At 41.8% G+C, this 24,663-nt stretch overlaps 1 protein-coding gene across 8 annotated transcripts in view; it reads left to right on the top strand.

Moving 5' to 3' along the window:
- Positions 1-24,663, top strand: part of LOC134213090 (collagen alpha-1(IV) chain) — a 34,655-nt gene that overhangs the window by 8,777 nt on the left and 1,215 nt on the right. For all 8 annotated transcript variants that reach the window (XM_062691677.1, XM_062691681.1, XM_062691678.1 and 5 more), the window contains exons 3-6: positions 19,350-19,398; positions 19,506-20,438; positions 20,494-20,990; positions 21,055-24,631. In XM_062691677.1, the coding sequence (XP_062547661.1) occupies positions 19,350-19,398; positions 19,506-20,438; positions 20,494-20,990; positions 21,055-24,631 (5,056 nt within the window). The remainder of the gene's footprint in view (positions 1-19,349; positions 19,399-19,505; positions 20,439-20,493; positions 20,991-21,054; positions 24,632-24,663) is intronic.

Raw genomic sequence — 24,663 nt, forward strand, 5'->3', positions numbered from 1 at the left:
TGGTACGCAGCACTTTCCTTTCGAAAACTCCAAGTGCGCGTTGGTCCTCCACGAGCATCGTCCAGGTCTCGTGTCCGTAGAGCACTACCGGTCTAAGCGTTTTGTAGGTAGTCAGTTTGGGACGGCGGCGAACTCTATTCGATCGGAGCGTTTTGCGAAGTGCAAAATATGTACGATTTCCTGCCATGATGCGTCACCGATATCGTTATCGGAGGTCACCAGTGAGCCCAAGTACACGAATTCTTCAACCGCCTCGATTTCGTCACCACCAATACAAACTCGCGGTGGGTGGCTTACGTTGTCCTCTCTTGAGCCTATTCCTATCATGTACTGCGTCTTCGACGTGTTGATGACTAGTCCAATCCATTTAGCTTCGCTTTTCAGTTTGATGTAGGTTTCCTGCCATAATTACGTGCCATAATATCAATGTCGTCAGCGAAACCGAATAACTGGACGGACTTCGTGAAAATCGTACCACTCGTATCAATCCCTGCCCTTCGTATTACTCCCTCCAAAGCGATGTTGAATAGCAGACACGAAAGACCATCACCTTGCTGTAACCCTCTGCTCGTTTCAAAGGGACTCGAGAATGCCCCTGAGACTCGAACTACGCACATCACCCGATCCATCGTCGTCTTGGTCAACCGTATCAATTTATCCGGAAATCCGTTTTCGTGCATTAGCTGCCATAGATGGTCTCGATCTACTACATTGCTACAAGATGGGACACACGACACCTTCCATCCACTCCTGCGGCAGAACCTCATGCTCCCAGCTCTTAAACAGCTGTTTTTAAACAGCTCTCCTGGTAGTTGGTCAACTCCAGGGGCTTTGTTGTTTTTCAGCAGGTCGATCTCCTCCTGGATTTTCTGGAGATTCGGTGCCGAAAGACGTATATCCTGCTCGCGTGCTCCCAGGTTCATTACCATACCGCCACCGTTGTCTGCCACATCGCTATTCAGGTGCTCTTCGTAGTGCTGCCGCCACCTTTGGATCACCTCACGCTTGTTCATGAGAAGGTTCCCGTTTATGTCCTTACACATATCGGGCTGTGGAACGTGGCCCTTACGCGAACGGTTTAACTTCTCATAGAACTTTCGTGCGTTATAAGCGTTGTATCGTGCCTTGTTCGCCCTCGTGCGGTGTTGCAGTAAACTCGTTCATGCTGCATTCTTCTCCTCAACTATCTGCTCACATTCACCATCATACCGGGCACCATCGTACCATTAACCGCGGCGGACGACTCCGACGCGTGTTGTACACCGTCGAGAAATTTGTGCGCAGGTATACTGCAACGAGGTAGTGGTCGGATTCAATACTCGCACTCGCAGTGCGGACGTTCATGATGTCGGAGAAGAATTTACCGTCGATTAGAACGTGGTCGATTTGGTTTTACGTTTCTTGATTAGGTGATTTCCATGTGGCCTTGTGGATATTTTTGCGGGGGAAGAAAGTACTTCGGACTACCATTCCGCGGGAGACTGCAATGTTTATGCATCGTTAGCCGTTATCGTTCGATACGGTATGGAGACTATCCGGCCCGATTACCAGTCTTTAAAGTTGCTCCCTTCCTACCTGAGCGTTAATGACGATTTTGACGTCCCGCAGTGGGCATCGATCGTATGTCTGCTCTAGCTGTGCATAGAACGCTTCTTTCTTGTTGTCGGGCCTCCCTTCATGTGGGCAGTGCACGTTGATGATGCTATAGTTGTAGAAATTGCCTTTTATCCGCAGTTTGCATAGCACATCCTTACGTTGATTGGCTGCCACCCAATCACACGTTGGCGCAGCCGGTTCCCAGCTGGTTGGTGGTGCCACAGCTTTGGTAGAAGTTAGCCGCTCAATGCCCACTTTTCCACACTTTCTGTACTGTCCAGCAGATTTACTGCAGGGCAGGATTCCAAACTTCGTATTATCTTCTGTGTCGTTCGTAATGGTTGTTCTTAAAGGCTTATTGGTCCTGCGCAAACCTCTGTCGTCGGAGGGCCGTCGTGTCAGGTATGTTTAGTGTCCCACCTAACACCAAGATTTGGGCCCGATTCCCCTCCGTGTCGAGTGGTGTGCCCCCGAAAACGCGAGCACTTTGAAACTTGGATTCCGTGAGGAGTGTCCTTAAGTATCCATTAAGGGGTGGCGTTAAGGGGGAATGAAGGTTGGTAACACACCACTACATAAATCCGTATTTTTGGATTGAGTGTTTGTGATATTGCCCGGTGTTGCACAAGCACAATCATAATTTTCCGAAGGACGGAAAGAGCCAGACGACACATCGCCGGTGGTGAATCATCCAGAAAGCTGTTTTCTTTGCCCAACTTTCCTTGAGCCTTAATGGGTCTATACTGTGAGACGAGGTGACTGACCTCGAAAAGGAGGTCATGACCCTGGGATGCGATCACTATTCCAAAGTATTTCGAAGTGAACGGATGTTACAAAGTTACCAAAGTTGGAAGTTGAAGAGTAGAGAAGAAAGTGTGTGGAACAAGAGAATGCGATGAGGACAATCCCACTGTTTTTGGGTTGAAAACCCCAGCAAGAACCGTCGTCATTCCCTGGTTCCGTAGTTGGCCTAATCCGGCATTGTTTCCGCCGATAGTCGATCGGCCTTCTTATTAATCGAGTTGCAACAGAAGGAAGAAAGGAAGAAGAGGAAGGAAAGAAATAGAGTGGCGCAGTGCTGCCAGGAAGAGGGGCTCTAAAGACAGGTGAAGACAGAAGTGAATATTGTCAGAATTTCTGGACATGATACACTGCGCGGCGTATGTAATGTTCCCAAATGAGTTCCTGGACAAAACTTCACGCGGCGAATGACTGTCGAAAGGTACAGCCTAGCCAAACGATCCACTGCAATGCTATTCACCCATAAGAATCAAGTAAACGGGGTGCAGAAAGCGCAGCGGTAACTTTCATGAAGGGTTCGCCGCGTGCAATTTTGAGAAAATCAGACGATAAAGTGTCGCAAAGTGAAGCTCTGTGGTTTTTCCTGCATTTGATTGCGAGAGTCCCCTGTCCGCGTGTTGCTTGAGGTGAGCGTGCCGACACTGAGGTCATTGGTTCATGGAGTCCCAGCATAGCGCTGGGCGTCCTTACCCGAATAACAAATTCCTGAAGAATTTTTAAATTGAGCTCCTGAAAGAAATTCCAACATTCTTAGATTTATCCGAGAATTTTTTTGAGCATTGCTTAGAGAGAAATTACCCCAGAGATTTCTTCAAAAAATCCTCCGGAAACAACTTCGGAAATAAATATAAAAATCCTCTTCAATGTTTCTTCGAAAATTGAATGAATGAATTTTAATAATTACTTCAGAATCTACCTCAGGTGTTCCTTCGGAATTCAAAACTTCCTTCCGGAATTCTTCCGGAAATTCTTCGAATAATTCATTTTGAAATATATTAACGAATTCCTTTTAAACATTATTCGGAAATACCTTCCGAAACTTCTTTAGAAATATCTATGGAAAACATTTTGGTAATTCTTTCAGATATTCCTTCGAAAATTCCTTTGGGGATTCGTTCTGAAATTCCTTTACAAATTCCTTCAGAAAGATAATAAGGATTTGAAATTTAATTGATTTAATGATTGAATCATTAAACGCAAAGCGCCTCTTAGGATCGATGCCCACATAGCGTCTTCTCAACTCAGCGTTAAAAAGACGTAGGTGTGCATCGAGAAAAATCGGTAACGCAGCGTCGGTCGCAACGCCGATGCATATCTGCGTTATTTGACCATCTTAGCCTTAGATCCTATTTCCATAAAAAAATAAACGAAAAAACAGGTTGCGATTCAACAAAAAAAAAATTTGGAAAGGAAAAATGGAAAAATATTTTTTTTAAATCCGCCGCAGATGGTTTTTGGCATCACGCCGCCGACACTTTTGCATCAGCGGACTGCAGCTACAATTTTGAAAAATGTTCATGTTTTGCCTTTCTCGTATACTAAGTATACGTAAAGGCTATATGTTCACTCCAAAAACAAACTTTTTATAGAAGGCTCGGAGACCCATAGTGTTATATACCAATCGACTCAGCTCGACGAATTGAGGTGATGTCTGTGTGTGTGTGCGTGTGTGTGTGTGTGTGTGTGTGTGTGTGTGTATGTGTGTGTGTATGTGCGCACCAAAAGAGCAAAAAGTTTAGCTCACTTTTTTTGCACTTACCCTCAACCAATTTACTCGCAACAGGTTGCATTCGTCGCAGTATACTGCTCCATTGTTTCCTATTAAAAATTGGCCGGATCGGACTATGGGCTTGGAAGTTATGGCCAAAATACTTTTTCTCATAGAAAAGCGCATAAAAAAGTTTAGCTCACTTTTTTTGCACTTACCCTCAACCAATTTACTCGCAACAGGTTGCATTCGACGCAGTATACTGCTCCATTGTTTCCTATTGAAAATTGGACGGATCGGACAATGGGTTTGGTAGTTATGGCCAAAATACTTTTTCTCATAAAAAAGCGCGTAAAAAAGTCTAGCTCATTTTTAATGCACTTACCCCGAACGGATTCCCTCACAACAGGCTGCATTCGACGCAGTATACTGCCCCATTGTTTCCTATTGTAAATTGGACGGATCGGACAATAGGCTTGGTAGTTATGACCAAAATACTATTTTTTACCGCACGAGAAAGGCATCATCACCGCTAGGTGGATTAATCTGGGTTTTTTACAATAATCCAAGAAAAAATCTTAAGAAAAAAATTTCAAAAGAATTTTTTGTGGATATTCAGGAAAAATCCAGTAAAGAAATTTCTTGTAAAAACTTTGACACTATTTCATACAATCCTGATAACCGGCATAAGAATGATTTTTGAACAATTCTCTCTGAAAAATTTTACTTGGAAATTTAGCTACAAATTGTTAATGAAAAAAACAAAACATCTCAAGTGTAAATTCCGAAAAAAATTCCTTGAAACTCTGAAAAAAAATCCATGTGAATTCTGTTTGAAAATTCAAAACAGTTCCGGAGTGCATTTCAAAATGTTCAGTCTCCAGCTAGCCTTGCGAGCAAAGGCGTAGGATTGCCAATCCGAAGACGATGAGCTCGATTCTCGTTCTTGTCTAGGATGTTTTCGGGTGGGAAACATTCTCGACACCCTAGGTATAGTGTATCCATCGTACTTGCTACACATGATACATAATCGTGCAATGGCATATAAAAGCTTTCAATTTATAACTGAGGAAATGCTAATAGAATATACTAAATTGAAAAGCAGACCAACTTCCAGTTCACTACGAAATACGTATCTGTCAAGGTACAATTAAGTGGTGGAATTAAATGGGATTGTACAAACTCGTCTTATGACAAGTGAAGACATTCCACTAAAAAGCTCAAAATAATTTTCTTAACAACTTCCAGTTGCAATATGGAGCCATAGAAGAAGAAGACTTCTAAATTTTTCAAGAAAAATCTTCTGAATTTCCAAGAGATATTAAACAGCCAATGCCACATGAAACACTTTGATATTTCCGTTGATTTTTTGTTTTTGGATTTTTTCAAATTTGGAATTTTGAAATGAAAATTTTTCGGTATACTTTTTACGCTCTTTGTGAATTCTATCACATTTTTTTTAATTTTCCAAGTATTTTTTTTTTCGAGGCATTATTTAGAATTTCCACGGAAGAGTCTATGGATTATCTTCAAAAAAGTCTTTGGATTTTCAAAGAATAAATCTTTAGAATTCTCAAGGTTCAAAGTTTTTTAATTTGCACCATAAATTCTTCCAAAATTTTATCGGGAATTAATTCTTCTTCGGGAAGTCATTCTGATTTCTTTGTAGGTTCAGCTAAACATTGCTTTAAATCTTTACTATGCAAAGATGCACAAGAGATGATTTAGAAATTTTAAGGAATTTTCACATCAGAAAATCTTTAAAATTTTGATTTACTATTTTAAGGAATTCCTACTGGAAATGCTTCAAAAGTACAACCTTTACAAGTACTACAAAAGTATAATTTTTTCGTTTTTTTCACATGTAAAACATCGGAATTTCTTTGGGAAATTCATTATTGGTGTTTCAGATGAACTTTTTCGATTTTCTACGGGAAAATCTTAGAAATTTACATCGGAAATATTTTGGCATATTCCGAATAATTTCTTTTGGGAATTAAAAAAACTGCTGAAAATTTATAAGAATTTCTTTTGGAAAACGAAAAAAAATTCCATTGGTAATTTCGAAGAATTTCCTTAAATTCATTAAAGTTGCCCAGGGTTTTGAAAAAAATCTTTAGAGATTCTGTAAAAAAAAAGTAAGCTGATTTTTTTCTAATTCATACTGAAATGCTTCGAAATTTGATGTTTATTGGAATTTTCATCGTAAATATGCATTTTGGATCCTCCTACGGATTCTTCTAGTTCTTCAAAATTTCTACCGAACATTTTTCGGAACTCTTCCACAGAATTTCTAAAAAAAAATGTCAATGAAATTTTAAAGATTTTTCCGTGGAGACTCCGAAGAATTTCTTATTAATATTCCGAAGGGTTTCCCTTGCAACTCCAGAATAATTATTCTTGAAAATTAAGAAGATCTTGGAATTTAAAATTAATCCAAGCAATAAATGTAGGCAATAATTTAGGCTAAAGAAGCCTAGTTTTTATGATATTGAATAATTGTGATAATTGATCGAAAAATTTAATAATGCACCTAAATGTTCTAAATGCACAAAATTCTAGTAGTGCGTATGAAAAAGGTTATGACATAATAAAATGCTTTTTAAATTCATAAAAGGGTCTTAGAACTAAGGAGATTCCTACGATATGAAAAAAAGTGGAAGTGTTCCAGAAAAAAACACTCCAGTTCCAAAACGAATCTCAACCCTTTCAGAACGGATGGGTCGTATATGCCCAGCGTTTTAGATTGTCTATAAAATCACAAAATAGAGCTAGGCCACCATTTTCTTCAGTAAAATTGTTCTCTAAGGTTACATATTAACTTTTTGATTCTCTGATAAACTTTGAGTTCAGTTCAGCTGCTTCGCTGAGGTTAATATCTTAAGATTTTTTAGTACCTCCAGAGTTATGGAAGGTCCCAAATACTTTTTTGAATCTATAGGGATATTCAGTGATGAACTTTATAATTATTTGAAAAAGTCACTAATAAAGAAGGGGCCCTCCTTAGCCGTGCGATAAGACGCGCGGCTACAAAGCAAGACCATGCTGAGGGTGGCTGGGTTCGATTCCCGGTGTCGGTCTAGGCAATTTTGGATTGGAAATTGTCTCGACTTCCCTGGGCATAAAAGTATCATCGTGTTAGCCTCATGATATACGAATGCAAAAATGGTAACCTGGCTTAGAAACCTCGCAGTTAATAACTGTGGAAGTGCCTAATGAACACTAAGCTGCGAGGCGGCTCTGTCCCAGTGTGGGGATGTAATGCCAATAAGAAGAAGAAGACTAATAAAGAAATTTAAAAAAATAAAATAAAAAATATTGGGATATTTTGGAAAATTTCTAAACCATTACAAATTTTTCTCGAAATTTTATAAAATATTCGCGAGTTCACATTTTGTTGTATCCTCCTGATGTATCGAAGGTGTGCGAGTTCTAGATATCCTTATACCTGATACACATTACAACATGATAACATCATCAATATTTTCGAATTCATGAAAATTTATAATTTCCATGCTGGGTTTAATTTGATTTTGAATCAGTTGAAATTGTCCATCTTTAAAATTGATCGGATAAACCATATGTTCAAGTTACATAAGGTTTTTTTTTATTTTTGTACTTGAAAAAAACCACGTGGTCATAAGGGGGAGGGGAGGGAGGTGGATTGCCAAATGGCTACGATAAACCAGATGGGGGGAGGGGGGTTGACAATCTTCAAAAATATGACCACGTGGTTTCTGGATGGCCCCTATGAAGATTCTTTCACAATTACCTGAAGAAAATTCTTCAGAAATTGTTTCAGAAATTCCTGTTAGCGTTGAACTTAATTTTTAAATTTCAAAAAGACGTTGAAATTTTTTTTAAAAAGAAATCAGGATTTTATAAATCCTGCAGATCTTTCTGCACAGATATAGGAGCACATTATTAATAATCGAACAGATACCTTATTTGCAACTGTGCGACAATTGTTCCTTCTGTTGTAATTTCCCGATAACCTGATCCTTAAATTAGTAATAAAAAGTTCTACAGTACCATTTGTTTGTCCATCTGCAATAAATGAGGTGTTTGCCGCAATCCAACACGATTTATTGTGCTCAATAATGTACTTATTAGATAGAAGCTGAAAAACGCTAAGAATCTGTATCATTGAATTTTAGCGACGTGGACCAATGTCCACAAAACTATAGGAATTTTGTGATCGATTGCAGAAAACAGAACCAAATTCATATGCAAGACTTCTGAGAACCATCATTTTGAAATTTTAGTTTTCCATAAAATTTGGAGTCCGGCACATAAGTGATAACTTCGCATTTCACATAGGTACGAAACATTGTCGCTGTTACACACAGTTAGCAAGGTTTCCAGCTAAGCCAAATGTTTATTTGTGCATAATAAGGGTAATATTCTGCCAAAAACGAAAAACAATCGTTGAAGTATGGAAGGCATGAGAACAAAAACGTGGTTATGTGTATGTAATGCTCATAATTCATTGCTGGTTAAATATTTTTCGTTAATACTACATCACTATATATCATATGAACAAATATGATATGATGTCCAATCAATTTTTATATGCCTACGTTGAGTAAGTGAAAGTATCTTCCAACTATGTCTACATTTTGCTTCCAATTTTTAATATGCTGCTTAACGCGTATAACCTCGTGGATGGAAAATCAACCAATTTGCTTGTCACGCCGAAATGATCGATAAATACTGATTACTGCTGCGCTGCGCTGTTGGTAAATACATGCCATCAAGTTAAGCAATTATTTCACGACGGTGACGGCTTGATTGGCATTAAAACACCACCTATAATACCGTTTACCAGCCAATAATGTCCAAAACAAAGGTAAACTGTCCCTGCGAAACACGATGCAATGCTGCACCACTTATGCCCCGTTGAACAACTTGGCGCACGGTTGGGTCGAATTTCGTTGACGGGGCAAAAGAACGCATAAAAGTTTAGTCGCTTTTTGGTGAAATCGGAGTTCATCCAGAAAATAATTATGTATTAATGTGTGAAGTTTACTTTTTTTGTATTTTATGTAATGTGTGATTCCAATTATTTTATTGTTCACAAAACTTGATGGTGGGAGAGAATTAGAAGATTTCTGGTGTAAAGAAACATTCAATACTTAAAAAACTTGAGATATGTAATCATCTTAATCCGTTCCCAGCAAACACATCTTCGTATAAGTGAAGCAAACATGTATACAAGGAGGAAGTGAAAAATCTATATGCTACTACATAGGGTATATGGCTCAAACCTTAGTCTATTATGCTTTGGCTGAGCACATGTATCGTTGTAAATCTTCATGTATTGAAGCTCTAACCAAAATCTCTAATCAAAATCAACAATAATCGTACACAATCTTTTATTTAAGGCATCAAAAGTCTCGAGCGAAATGGGCTTCATAGTCCCTCTACAATCATGGGTCACATACAATTATTAGTTTTTGATTAAGAAAGAGCTGAAACTGACAAACTAATCATACTTTAACCAAAAATGCATTTTAGAATCACATAATTACTTCTTCTTATGGTAGCTATCTGATACAGTAACGACTTATATTCAAAATAGAATATATTTTCATTTTTTTTCATTTGTAAACAAACATTTACTGGTTCATAATTGTGACAAGATGCGATTTTGCAAACAATTATGTCACAATGTCACAATTGTTGATGTCTTCGATTTTCGTGACACACAAGATAATATTTTACTTGATTCAATGAAAAAAAAACTGAATAAAAAATATTTGCCTTCATGTACCGAGCGAACTTGTAACCCGGCTTCGCCTAAAGAAATGTGACCCATAGTTGTGCTTTCTGGTTCTTTGAGTAATTTGTTTTTTTTTACAACAATGATATAAAGATTTAAAGTAAAATCCGCATTGGAATAAAAAATGTACCTACATGCATATGAAAAGCATGGAGGTTTCAGGTAAAACAACATTGGTAATTAGGAACAAAGATTGCTATTTGATTTAATAAATAGATCCTTACCTGACCCATAACAGTGTGAGGACTGTACGGCAAATTTTTCTAATCTTAACTCTGGTGGTGGATGCTTTTTCGGCCCATGGAAGGTTACTGCATTATCGCTTGTAGAAGCCATAAGGTAAGCAATTATAATGTGCTGCTTGAAATAGAAATCGTAAGCTGTATTTTGGCAACAAGTGCTCCAAATATTTCCCGAAAAAGTTTTGGTTAATCGCGTCACTATAGTAATGAAAATTGTGAATTTAATATGAATGCTTAAATAGTGTGATAGTTAATCGTTCAAAATAGATAAATCCATTCAGAAAACTACTTGATTGAGCAAAAGAAAAAAAAATTTGCACAGCCTGCCTGCTTAAGCGGGAGGTAAAAGGAAAAGTGATTTTTCACGAAAGTTTATTGCATTTTTCAGTTGAAGAAGTGCATGAATATAGGGTAATGCACCTGAAATATCCTTGATACACTTTTTAAAAGAAGCAGTGATGAATATCTCTCTACAAAACGATGTATTATCGCTGAACTATTGATTAACTTGCGTGATGAGTTAACGTTACTTCCAAGGCTAAAATTATCTCCTGTTACCTCGCCTTACTACACAACTGAGCAGTGAAGGATCTGCCAGTTCATATTTTCATTGAGAATATGCATTTGACTGCAGATATCGCTCATTTTGGTACCATCGGTAACTCCTTTCTCGAGATGTAGTCGAGGGTTTCAGAACAAAGGCGAATAACTGAAAATTTGAATTAATAAAATAAAATATTTGAATTAAAAATTGAATTAATTAGAATACTGCAATCTATAGCTTTCATGTTGCTCTGTTGATTGTGCTATTCAAATTAATTCAAGAAAAAAATGTTACTGTTACGGTCCTTTTGAAAAGTTAAGCGAGAAATGATATAAAACTGATTACGTATCAGGTTATCCTTATTATCAATAGTTTTCTTTTTCAATTTTTAGGCTTACGGACAAAATATACATATGGAACATAATTTAAGAAAAATAGTTTCCATTTCCATCCTTGGCCCAATATTTATAAAATTGTAAATGTGGAGAGTTTGAATGAGAAAACACTGGAAAAACTATCAGACAGACCAACCAAAATGATATTCTTAGTCGGTTCTTCATTTAATTTTATAAAACATTAAAAGATGCAAAGGGAATAAGCTGTTTCAAATTTATAAGTTTTTTTTTGCACAAAAACCGTCAAAAAATAATGTTGATAGTCAGCCAGTTAAAGTATTCTTTTGTATTGCGCCTTTAAGATGTGCAGCTACTATACAACTTGTTGAATATTAACACTACAAGTAACGAGCCAAAGTTTGTAACCTAAATTACCAAGCTCGCAAAAAACGTGGAACGGCAACTTTGCGCACCCAAATCTCAGTCGTTTTAAAAACAGGCGTGAGTTATTTCAAAAATGCCTGGAGTAACTCCAAGGTAAGTTTCTGGAGAGACTCAAAGATAAACTTTTGTAGAAACTCAATGAGGAGCACCACGAGGAACTAATGGATCAAATCCGGGATAAATTGTTGGAGGAGCTCCAAATAGGAACTTTAAAAAGAAATCCTGAAAGAACTTCAGAAGCAATTTGTGGATGCTGGGTCATTAGGCCGAAGGCCATTAGGCCGAAGGCCATTAGGCCGAATGGTCATTAGGCCGAACGGTCATTAGGCCAAATGGCCATTAGGGCGAATGAGAACTGGGGAGTGGGAAGTGAGTAGTGCGAAGTGAGGAATAAGGAGAACGGAAGAAGAAAAAAAGGAAAAGGAAGAAGGAAAACAAAGAAGGAAGAAGGAAGAAGGAAGAAGGAACAAGGTAGAAGGAATGAAGAAGAAAGAAAGAAGAAGGAAGAAGAAAGAAAGAAGAAGAATGAAGGAAAACGGGAGAAAGAAGAAGAAAATGGAAGAAAGAATAAAGAAGAGGGAAGAAGAAATAAGGTAGATGAAGAGGGAAGAAGAAAGAAGGAAGAAAGAAGAAGGAAAAAGAAAGAAGGAAGAAAACAGAAGAAACAAGGAAGAAGGAAGTATAGAAGGAATAAAGGAAGAAGGAAGAAAGAAGGAGGAAGAAAAAAATGAATGTGGAAAGAAGAGTGAAACAGAAAGAAGGAAGAAAGAAGAAGGAAGAATGAAGATGGAAGAAGGAAAAAAGAAGAAAGAAGAAGGAAGTATAAAAGAAAGAAGGAAGAAAGAAGGAAGAAAGAAGGAGAAGAAGGAAAAAGGAAGAAGGAAGAAGGAAGAAGGAATGAAGAAGAAGGAAGATGGAATGAAGAAGAAGGAAGATGGAAGAAGGAAGAAAGAAGAAAGAAGAAGGAAATATAAAAGGAAGAAGGAAGAAAGAAGGAGGAAGAAGGAAGAAGAAAGAAAGAATACGGGTGAAAGCAGGAAGAAAACGGAAAAAAGAAGAAGAAGGAAGAAGGAAGTAATAAGAAGGAGGAAGAAGGAAGAAAGAAGGAAGAAAGAAGAAGAAAGAAGAGAGAAGGAAGAAGGAAGAAGGGAGAAAGAAGAAGGAAGAAGGAAGAAGGAAGAGGAAGAAAGAAGAAAGAAGAAGGAAGGAAGAAGAAAGAATAAAGAACGAAGAAAGAAGAAGGAAAAAAAGAAGGAAGAAATAATACGGGAGAAAGAAGGAAGCGAGAAAAAAGAAGGAAGAAGAAAGAAGGTAGAAAGGAGAGGGAAGCATAAAGAAGGAAGAAAGAAGAAGGAAGAAGGAAAAAGGAAGAAAGAACAAGAAAAAAGGAAGAAGGAAGAAGGAAGAAGGAAGGAAGAAAGAAGAAGGAAGTAGGAAGAAGGAAGAAAGAAAAAGGAAGAAGGAAGAAGGAGGTAGGAAGTAGGAAGAAGGAAGAAGGAAGACGGAAGAAGGAAGAAGGAAGAAGGAAGAAGGAAGAAGGAAGAAAAAAGAAAGAAGAAGGAAGAAGAAAGCAGAAAGAATGAGGAAAGCACGAAGAATAAGGAAAGCAGGGAGAATGAGGAAAGAAGATGGAAGAAGAAAGCAGGAAGAATAAGGAAGGAAGAAGACAGATAGAAGAAGAAAGATTAAAGAATGAAGAAGGGGTATGAAGAAAGAACTTCCCTTTTTTCAATTTTTGCTTCTTTTTGCAAATTCGGCCTAACGGCCATTCGGCCTAATGACCGTTCGGCCTAATGACCATTCGGCTTAATGGCCTGACACCCAATTTGTGGAGAAACACAAGGAGTAATTACTGGAGGAGCTCCAAGAAGAATTTTCGGAAAGATTCTCGTAAAAACTCCAAAAAATTATCCTGGATAAACGCCATGTAGAATTCCTGGAAGAACTCCAAGAATAATTCCCGAAGGAAAACGAAGATGGATTTTCGAAGAGACGCTGAAAAAAATCCTGAAGGAATCCTTGCAGGAACTCTAGGAGCAATTCCCGGAGGAACTCCAGGAGTAATTTCTGAAAGAGCTCCAGGATGAAATCCTAAAGGAACTCCAGAAGTAGTTTCTGGAGGAGCTCTTGACGAAACTCCAAGAAGGATTCTTGTAGGAATTCCAAAAAGATATCCTGGATGAGCTCTTTATAGAATCCCTCCAGGAACCCCAGGAGGAATTCCTTGGAGAATTCAGGAGGAAATTCTGGAGGAAATCCAGTAGAAATTTCTGGTGGAGCTTCAAGAAGAATTTTTGGAGATATTCCTGTGCAATTTCCTCCAATTCCTGGGGGAATTCAAAATGAAGTCCTGGGGGAATTCAAAATGAATTCCTGGGGGAATTCAAAATGAATTCCAAGGGGAATTCAAAATGAATTCCTGGGGGAATTCAAAATGAATTCTTGGGGGAATTCAAAATGAATTCCTGGGGGAATTCAAAATGAATTCTTGGGGGAATTCAAAATGAATTCCAGGGGGAATTCAACATAAATTCCTGGGGGAATTCAAAATGAATTCATGGGGGAATTCAAAATGAATTCCTGGAGGAATTCAAAATGAATTCCTGGAGGAATTCAAAATGAATTCCTGGAGGAATTCAAAATGAATTCCTAGGGGAATTCAAAATGAATTCCTAGGGGAATTCAAAATGAATTCCTGGGAAATTCAAAATGAATTCTGGGGAATTCAAAATGAATTCCTGAAATTCAAAATGAATTCCTGAAATTTAAAATGAATTCCTGAAATTCAAATGAATTCCTGGGAATTCAAAATGAATTCCTGAAATTCAAATGAATTCCTGAGAATTCAAAATGAATTCTGGGGAAATTCAAAATGAATTCCTGAAATTCAAAATGAATTCCTGAAATTCAAAATGAATTCCTGAAATTCAAAATGAATTCCTAGAATTCAAAATGAATTCCTGAAATTCAAAATGAATTCCTGGGAATTCAAAATGAATTCCTGAAATTCAAATGAATTCAGGGGAATTCAAAATAAATTCCTGGGGAATTCAAAATGAATTCCTGGGGAATTCAAAATGAATTCCTGGGGGAATTCAAAATGAATTCCTGGGGGAATTCAAAATGAATTCCTGGGGGAATTCAAAATGAATTCCTGGGGGAATTCAAAATGAATTCCTGGGGCAATTCTGAATGATTTCTTGGTGGATGGATAGCATGGATTTTTGTTGGAATGAATTCCTGAGAGAAATCAGAATGAATTCCTGGGAGAGTTAAGGATGAATTCCTCGAAAAATTTAGGATGAACTGCTTGAATAATTAAAGATGAATTCCTAGTAGAATTCAGGATGAATTTCTTGAAGAATTCAGGAAGAATTCCTTGAATTCCAGGATGAATTCCGGGAGGAATCCAGCATGAATTCTTGGGAGAGTTCAGAAGCAATTCGTGGAGGAATTCAGAATGAATTTCAGAGGGAATTTGGAATAAATTCCTGGGGGAATTCGGAATGATTTCCGGGGGGAGTTTGGAATGAATTCCTTGGGGTATTCGGAATGAATGCTTTGGGGAATTTAGAAGGAATTCGTTGGGGAATTCGGAATGAATTCCTGGGGGAATTCGGAATGAATTTCGGGGGGAATTCGAAATGAAATCATGGGGGGGAATTCGGAATGAACTTTTGGGGGAATTCGGAATGAACTCCTGGGGGCATTCGGAATGAAATCCTGGGAGAAATTCAGAATGAATTCTTTGGGGAACTCGGAATGAATTCCTGGGGAAATTCGAAATGAATTCCTGGGGAAATTCGAAATGAATTCCTGGGGGAATTCAGAATGAATTCCTGGGGGAATCCGAAATGAATTCCTGGGGGTATTCGGAATGAATCCCTGGGAGAATTCGGAATAAATTTCGGGGGAATTCGGAATGAATTCCGGGGGAATTCGGAATGAATTCCTAGGAGATTCGGAATGAATTCCTGGGGGAATTCGGAATGAATTCCGGGGGGAATTTGGAATGAATTTCGGGGGGAATTCGAAATGAACTTCTGAGGGAATTCGGAATGAACTCCTGGGGGCATTCGGGATGAATTCCTGGGGAAATTCGGAATGAATTCCTGAGGGAGTTCAGAATGAATTCCTGAGGGAATTCGAAATGAATTACTGAGGGATTTCGAAATAAATTCCTGGGGAATTCAGAATGAATTTCTGGAGGAATTCAGAACGATTTCCTGGAGTGAATTCCTCCATGAATTTTAGGAGGAATGCAGAATGAATTCCTGAAAAAATTCAGATAAATTCCTGGAGGAATACAGAATGAATGGATTCCTTCCTGGGATTTCTTTAAAAAAATCTTGGAGCTCCTCCAGAAATTACTTTTTTTTTTTTTTTTTTACAAGGGAGAATGCATTTACACACTAACCCAGTACACGTGCATTGTAGTTGCCAAACTACCACACGGAAGTGTACTGGAGTGTCGGACTCGACCATACCGGTAATACCGACTAAACTCCATTGGGCTCCACCATCGTTTCCCCCAGGAACTACCTCGCAGTACTACTTCTGGGGGGACGGCAGTACTAAGCGTACTCACTCATTATCGCTCACACAGGCACTCGTCCCACGCGAGACTGACTTGGGTGCTCGCACCCCATTCACTCCATTTGAGTCTTACTTGGATGCTCTCCCGGACGCTCCGCTGCCATGCCTCGAGGTGTCAATAGCGGTAACTGCCTGGGCCTACAGATATTGCGCTACGACACTCTGCCTCAGCACGAGCAGATCAATCACACCACTGCCGAAGCAGACCATACGCTACCCTGCCGAAGCAGGGACACTCCCCATGCACCACATGTGCACAACTGTAGGTGTGTGGGTACAACCCACTGCTACCCTGCCGCCGAAGCAGCTTCTCCAAAGACCATTCGCTCCATGTGACCCTTTTTCGGGTGCTCACTCTAACACTCCACTGCAATGCCTCGAGGTGTCGATGGGATACCTCGACTCCTGCCTCAGCATGTGCAGTCCATACTCAGATCCAGAAATTACTTCTGTAGGAGAATTCTTGTAGTTCTTCTAAATATTTCTCCTTTGATTTTGTGAAATAACTTATGTGGGATTCTCCTGAATGGAATCCTGGAGGATCTCCACGATGAGTTTCTGGACGAACTCTAGAAGATATTCAACAAGGATTCCTGAATTCCCAAATTGTTATACTCTCAAGCTTACAAATTCCTAAATTCCTAAATCACTAAATTCCTAAATTCATATATTCCTGAATTCCTAATTTCATAAATTGTTAAGTTTCCAAATTTCTCAATTTCTAAAATCGCCTTGATTGTTTGCTATTTAATAGATGGTACCTATGCCTTCCATTTATATTCTGTCACTTCATACTTGTTCGTACCCTAGCAAACGGCTTTCAATCCGTTGATTTTCAAATAATAACTTTTGTTTATCCCGATTATCCCTCATACTAAATAAATCAAAATAAATCCCTAAATAAATCCTGAATTTTTAATTCCGAAATTTGATAGATCGTCACTACTTTTCCAGTTCAGATAGCAGTTTTCAGCCTGGCCACCGCACTTGCACCACGAAACGTTTCACCGGATTACTATCCGAGATTCTGGCTACGTGTTCGGCCCACCGTAGTCTTACGAGTTTCGCGGTGTGAACGATGGATGGTTCTCCCAGCAGCTTATGCAACTCCTGGTTCATTCGCCTCCTCCACGTACCGTCCACCATCTGCACCCCACCATAGATAGCACGAAGCACTTTCCTTTCGAAAACTCCCAGTGCGCGGTCTCGTGTCCGTAGAGAACTACCGGTCTAATAAGCGTTTGGTAGATTGTTTTACGGCGTCCAAAGTACAAAAAAATCGTAGTGGGTGGCTTACGTTGTCCTGTCTGGAGCCTCTTCTTATCATGTATTTCGTCTTCGACGTGTTGATGACTAGTCTAATCCGTTTTGCTTAGCTTTTCAGTCTGATATAGGCTTCCTCCATCTTCTCAAAGTTACGTGCCATAATATCAATGTCGTCGGCGAAATCAAATAGCTGAACGGACTTCGTGAAAATCGTACCACTCGTGTCAATCCCTGCCTGTTGAATAGCAGGCACGGAAGACCATCACCTTCCGTAACTCTCTGCGCGTTTTGAAGGGACTCGAGAATGCCCCTGAAACTCGAAGTACGCACATCACACGATCCATCGTCGCCTTGGTCAACCGTATCAGTTGATCTGGAAATCAGTTTCCGTGCATTTGCTGCCATAGCTGGTCCCGATCTATTGTATCATATGCGGCTTTGAAGTCGATAAATAGATGATTTGCGTGTACGTTGTATTCGTGGCACTTCTGCAATACCTGGCGTATGGCGAACACCTGGTCTGTCGACAGGCATATTGAAACACCTAGCTGTGTATTCATCTTGATCCAAACTATACTTTTATTTCGGACTACAAATCTACAATGGACACGAAATATTTTCTCAAAGTGGTTATGAACATTATTATTAGAGTTGAGAGTTTATTTGCTACTGTGGTTTTTGATAGCAAGCTCTGGACGGTTTGAATGACCCAGGATATCGCAAAACCATCTGACCAGATCTCTTGATCTTCAGAAATATGTTTTGAATATAGTTGAATAAATATCGAAGCTTGGAATGACGAAAAAAGTTAGCCACGACTGTAGATCAGTTCTTGACTCAAGGACAGTTTGGATGATCTAGCGCATCCCAAAAAATATGTTTCAGCTTGTTCTGTCATTCCTCCATTATTAATCACGGAAACAATTGGAACATAGCAATTTTACTGTGTAACATCGCTTAGAAAAGTTTGAGCCTGAAAGGGTATAACCACTAAACCTCTCTATTTAACTTCTTCTAAGTAAGATTCAAATTGTTTTCTGAATGCTAAATATTTCACATTATGCCAATTTCCCTTGTAAGAAAGGGTCGTCCTATTAAAGTTTCGTCAAGGCCGCCCATAGTTCGAACTACGGCTCTGCAGTATTCATCTTGGACGCTTCTTCAGCAGCTGTTGTCATTGTATCTCTTGAATTATCAGATAGTTTGCTTTCGCTCTCTAGCTCACCTTGGAAATAGCTCACAAAAAGTGAAATTTCTTCACTTTCGACAAGTCCATCTGTTCTAGTTCCAACTATTCTTGTTTGTAAATACTAGTTGGATGTTCTAATGTTGCAACTTTGTATCCAGGAAGCTAATAAATAGGAAATTATTTGGAGCAGATATATCGAAGCCGTTATTCGAATAGACATAACAGATAGGTTTTGTAAAAGCATAACCTATTCCATCAACTAAATCCACAACATTCTGATCAAACTTCGAATCGACATTCTTGATTTCTATGCTTCCATACAGCATACGGCGATGGCGATAATCCTTCTCTAGTTCTTCCAAGTTGTGAAAATTAATGAAATTGATGATGGGAACAATCATTGTAATTGATTTTGTACATTATCAAATCTATAGTGTTGCAAAGTTAAAAAAATTTGAATAGACTAGTCTCATTTTGCTCGAATTTTTGATACCATTAGCATGGTGTTCACTCAAATTACATCATATTCGCATCAAAGCAAATATAATCGAGACGTCATATCCTCACCATGGCAATGCGCTATGCGAACAATTCTTCAATGATTTCTCATCGCCCACACAAACAATAGCATTGCGCTAGATCCCCTACTCGGGAAGATAAGAAACGCGCCCATTCAGAACAAAACTCTTATCTGTGACGCACCCACTGACTGTTGTTTGCCGGCGTAACTCGGACTTGGGTCACTCTCACTGCCCAGCAATATTTTTTACGCATTACTTTTTCTCCCATTGTCCATAATTTCCTCAGCGAAAGATCCGTTGTTTGATATGCGCTCTCTATTTTTAGGTTAATAACGACCACGCTTCTAGTATGGTTTGGACAGCATACATATGCGGTAAATAGCAACAAAATTGCCACCCGTTGGCGGGCGATCGTTTCCGGTTGGTCCAATTATAACTAAATCTGTTTCCTCATTTCTTTCTCTCACTCTTATCACTCTAGCAATTTTGGCAAGATTTGACCGGAGGCGTTGGCCTATTCAATCGCAACGAACGAGATTACGCGCGACCACCAGCACAGCCTTATATTGATCCCAGTTATAATGTGATAGACACAGTCAGCGGGGCCCAGGGTCCGCCTACAAAGAACTGCACCGGAAGTGGTTGCTGTACGCCTAAATGTTTTGCGGAAAAAGGTAATCGGGGTTTCCCTGGTCCACCCGGCTTGCAAGGCCCCAAAGGTATGCAAGGATTTCCCGGATCAGAAGGTTTGCCCGGTAGCAAGGGTTCCAAAGGTGAACCAGGACCAATGGGACCGATTGGTTTGAAAGGTGATCGCGGACGTAGTGGACTCCCTGGATATCCAGGCGTACCAGGAACCAATGGATTGCCTGGTGCACCAGGTGCTCCAGGTATTCCCGGCGTGGATGGATGCAATGGAACAGATGGTCTTCCTGGATTGCCTGGATTAAAGGGTGAGCCAGGCCCTCGAGGGTATCCTGGTCTACGAGGTGACAAAGGAGATAAAGGTGAAGCAGCACAGGATCCTGAAAATTACAACAAAGGTCAGAAGGGTGAGCCTGGTCTAGGCGGAGCAGAAGGTCATCAAGGTAATCAAGGTGAGCCTGGAGAACGCGGATTCAAGGGGCAAGCCGGTCAATCTGGTGCATTAGGACCGAAAGGTGACAAAGGTGATAAAGGTCTGAAAGGTTTCTGCATAAAGGGGCAGAAAGGTGAAAAAGGTGCTAAAGGCGCGGAAACCCAGGAGCTTTCTGGCCCAACATCTTTCACAGGCCCGCAAGGTATGAAAGGTGATAAGGGTGATGAAGGTATTCCTGGACAAGCGGGAGAAAAAGGTCAAGCTGGAGACCGTGGGCCATGGGGCGATCGAGGTCTCAAGGGTGAAAAAGGTTTGCCAGGTCAACCAGGCCCACGAGTAAGTTCAAAATAAAATTAGTACAAACTTTATAAATACAAAATTAATCTTACAGGGTCGAGATGGTAATTTCGGACCAGTTGGATTGCCTGGCCAAAAAGGTGACCGTGGTATTGAAGGTCTACATGGATTGAAAGGTATGCCAGGCCTGAAGGGTGATTCAGGAAAGGACGGTTATCCCGGCCTTCAAGGTATTCCTGGACCCCCAGGACCTCCAGGTGGTGGTGAAGGACGTCCAGGTGCACCAGGTCCCAAAGGCCCCCGGGGATATCCTGGTCCACCAGGACCCAAAGGAATTGATGGATTCCCTGGAGATCCAGGACCACGAGGACAAGATGGTCCTAAAGGCGGACAAGGCATTCCCGGTCGACCAGGCCCCGAAGGTTTCCCTGGTGAAAAAGGTGAGAAAGGAGAACCAGGTGCAGTTGGCTTGCCTGGTCCGCAAGGTACGAGAGGATTCCCAGGAGCACCAGGTACCGAAGGTCTCCGAGGAGAAACTGGTGAAGCAGGAATAGGTATTGCTGGTCAGAAAGGTAACGCCGGTATGGCTGGGTACGTATGTTTGTGAATACACGATTCCACTGGGCCTTCACATACCTCATATTTTCTGTTTCAGCTTTCCAGGTTTGAAAGGGCAGAAAGGAGAACGTGGCTACAAGGGTTTGATGGGAGCTCCTGGTGATGCAAAGGAAGGTCGCCCTGGTCTACCAGGTAGAGCAGGACGTGACGGCGAGAAAGGTGATGCTGGACGACCAGGTCTTCCTGGCGTGAAAGGTGAACGCGGAGAAAAAGGTGAAATCGGAGGACGCTGTTCAGATTGTCGACCAGGAATGAAGGGAGAAAAGGGTGAACGGGGTTACGATGGAACTGCAGGACAACCAGGTGCCTCTGGCCCCCCAGGAGAGCGTGGTTACCCGGGTGAACTTGGTGTTGATGGAGCTCCTGGTTCAAGAGGTGCACCAGGTCCAAAAGGTGAACCGGGAAAACCAGGTCTACCAGGAGCTGATGGCGAACGTGGTGAACCAGCTTACACTGATTTGAGTCAAGTTAGGTCTGAGAAAGGAGACAGAGGTTTACCAGGTGATGCTGGACTTCCTGGAATTAAAGGAGAACGAGGCGAAATTGGCATCCCCGGTCCAATTGGACCAAGAGGATCAGCTGGTCCTAAAGGTGATAAAGGAAGACCTGGCGAACCTGGTATTGATGGAACTCCTGGAGCCTCTGGTCGGGATGGTACTCCTGGAAAACAAGGTGAATCGATTCGAGGGGAACCAGGTTTAAAGGGTAACGCTGGATACGCAGGAGAAAAAGGCGACAAAGGTATTGTCGGCTTGAAAGGTGAACCTGGCAGATGTGCTAGTATTCCGAAGAACCTCGAAGAAGCCATCAAGGGTCCACCTGGGTCTTCTGGTGAAAAAGGATTTATGGGTCCCCAAGGTATTCGAGGAGAAAAGGGAGATAAGGGTGATCGCGGATTGACTGGACTTGGTGGATCACAAGGTCCGCAAGGTCCTCCTGGTCCAGTTGGTCCTAGAGGTTTGCCAGGTCCACGTGGAGAAAAGGGTACCCCGGGTCCGTTAGGATTCCCCGGAAATCCAGGAAAAGATGGTGCTTCTGGAATCCCAGGTCTACCAGGACCAAAGGGTACTAAAGGTGACCCAGGCTTGTCAATGGTGGGCCCACCAGGCCCTAAGGGAAATACAGGATTGCGAGGTCCGAAGGGCGATCGTGGTGGTCCCGGTGACCGAGGAGATTCTGGTCCACCTGGTGTTGTTGGTTATCCTGGCGAGAAAGGAGATGCTGGCGTTTCCGGTATTTCAGGCTTACCCGGTCCAGTAGGTCCAAAGGGAGAACCAGGTCCGAAGGGTCCGGCTGGTCTTCCGGGAGCTCCTGGTCGACCAGGTATTGACGGAGTGAAAGGTTTGCCAGGACTCAAAGGTGATATTGGTGCTCCTGGAGTTATCGGATGGCCCGGACAGAAAGGTGATACAGGTCCTCCTGGCAATGACGGCAGTAAAGGTTTCCAAGGACGAAAAGGTGTTCAAGGCTTACCCGGTGCTCCGGGACTTCCAGGGCTGCAAGGACCGAAAGGTGAACGTGGCGAAAAAGGAGATAAAGGTGAATATGGTCTATCTGGTGCGCCAGGTTTGGTAGGTCCCCCTGGTCCTTTCGGTCCTAAAGGAGATAAAGGATTGTTGGGCCCACCTGGTTTGGATGGGTTGACAGGTCTTCCTGGAGAAAAAGGAGATCGAGGTTACACTGGCCCACCAGGTCTTGTAGGTGAGCCTGGATCATCATCTGAAAAAGGACAGAAAGGTGAGCCTGGTGCTCCAGGACTGCGTGGCGTTGATGGACGACCTGGTTTGAATGGAATTCCTGGACAAAAGGGAGATGCTGGGCTTCCAGGCTATGGTAGACCTGGCGCTCCTGGCGAAAAAGGCGATCGTGGTAACGGTGGACTTGATGGCCTAGCCGGTTTTGATGGACAGAAGGGAGATGCTGGCGTAACTGGTTTCCCAGGTATTAAAGGTGATAAAGGAAGTGCTGGTCTCCCAGGAATTCCTGGCTCTCCTGGTATGGATGGATTGCCTGGACCCGAAGGTGCCCCAGGTCTTAGAGGGTTGGATGGCGAAAAGGGTTCTAAGGGCGAAGCAGGTCGCATTGGTGAACGAGGTGATCGTGGCGAAAAGGGTGAATCGGGTCCACCTGGACCCCCTGGCTACATGGGATTGAAAGGTGAAAGAGGTATCCCAGGCGAACGAGGGGCTCCAGCCACTGTTCAGGACGTCAAGGGTGATAAGGGAGATTCTGGATTGCCAGGTGCACCTGGATTACCAGGTACTGTTGGACTCCCTGGTTTAGTTGGAGAGACTGGAATAAAAGGAGCTCAAGGTGTACAAGGACAACCTGGTTTCCCAGGACCTCCAGGGCTTTCAGGACTACCGGGTATGAAAGGAGACATTGGACCAACAGGAGAAAAAGGTGAACCATGTCCAGTCGTTAAAGGAGAGAAAGGTCTTCCTGGAAGACCTGGAAAGAATGGTAGGGATGGTGGTCCTGGACCAGCCGGAGAGAAAGGTGACAAGGGATTGCCTGGATTGGCAGGTCCTGAAGGTCCACCTGGATTGCCTGGTCCTCTAGGCAGACAGGGCGAAAAAGGAGATCGAGGTGATTCAGGTATTGAAGGTCGACCAGGAAAAGATGGACTGACTGGCTCTCAAGGATTAAAGGGCGATCGTGGTTTCCCAGGTGAGAAAGGAAATCCAGGACCTCCTGGTTTCCCGGGACCTCAAGGCGAAAAGGGTGACAGAGGTCGGGATGGTCGCGATGGTTTCAATGGTCCTCAAGGTCTCAAGGGTGATCGTGGTCCACAAGGACCCGAGGGAGCACCTGGATTGGTTGGCGTTTTTGGTGAGAAAGGTGACCGAGGGGCTAGAGGTCTACCTGGCCTGGATGGTGCACCTGGTGAGAAAGGACAAAAGGGTGAAACTCCATTGCTTCCACCGCAACGTAAAGGTCCTCCTGGTCCACCTGGGTTTGATGGGCAAAAGGGAGAGAAGGGATTGCCTGGTCTTCAAGGTCCCCCGGGTATTCCGGGAGCTCCAGGAGCACCGGGTGAAATTGGCTTGCGAGGTTTGGAAGGAGCACGTGGTCTTCAAGGTATTCGTGGAGAAATTGGTTTGGAAGGTCGTCCCGGTCGCGATGGTTTCCCAGGTACACCGGGACCTAAAGGAGAGCCCGGAGCGGCTTGCTCTCCCGCTCCTGATTATCTCACTGGCATCTTGCTTGTTCGTCACAGTCAGTCTGAGGAAATTCCTCAATGTGATGAAGGGCATACCAAGCTTTGGGATGGTTATTCTCTGCTTTATGTCGATGGAAATGATTACCCGCATAATCAGGACTTGGGTTCCGCTGGTTCATGTGTTCGTAAATTCTCAACACTGCCTATTATGGCCTGTGGTCAGAATAATGTATGCAATTATGCTTCGAGGAACGATCGAACATTCTGGCTGTCTACATCGGCTCCGATTCCGATGATGCCTGTGAGTGAGCACGAGATGCGTCCTTACATTTCTCGTTGTGCAGTCTGCGAAGTTCCATCCAACGTGATATCGGTACACAGCCAATCGCTGGCAATTCCAAATTGTCCGAGGGGCTGGGAGGGTCTCTGGATCGGTTACAGTTTCTTAATGGTAAGTGCAGCCTGTTGAAGAAAGAAGCGTAA

The sequence above is a fragment of the Armigeres subalbatus genome, chromosome 2 (genome assembly GCF_024139115.2).
Source record: "Armigeres subalbatus isolate Guangzhou_Male chromosome 2, GZ_Asu_2, whole genome shotgun sequence".
Classification (NCBI taxonomy): domain Eukaryota; kingdom Metazoa; phylum Arthropoda; class Insecta; order Diptera; family Culicidae; genus Armigeres; species Armigeres subalbatus.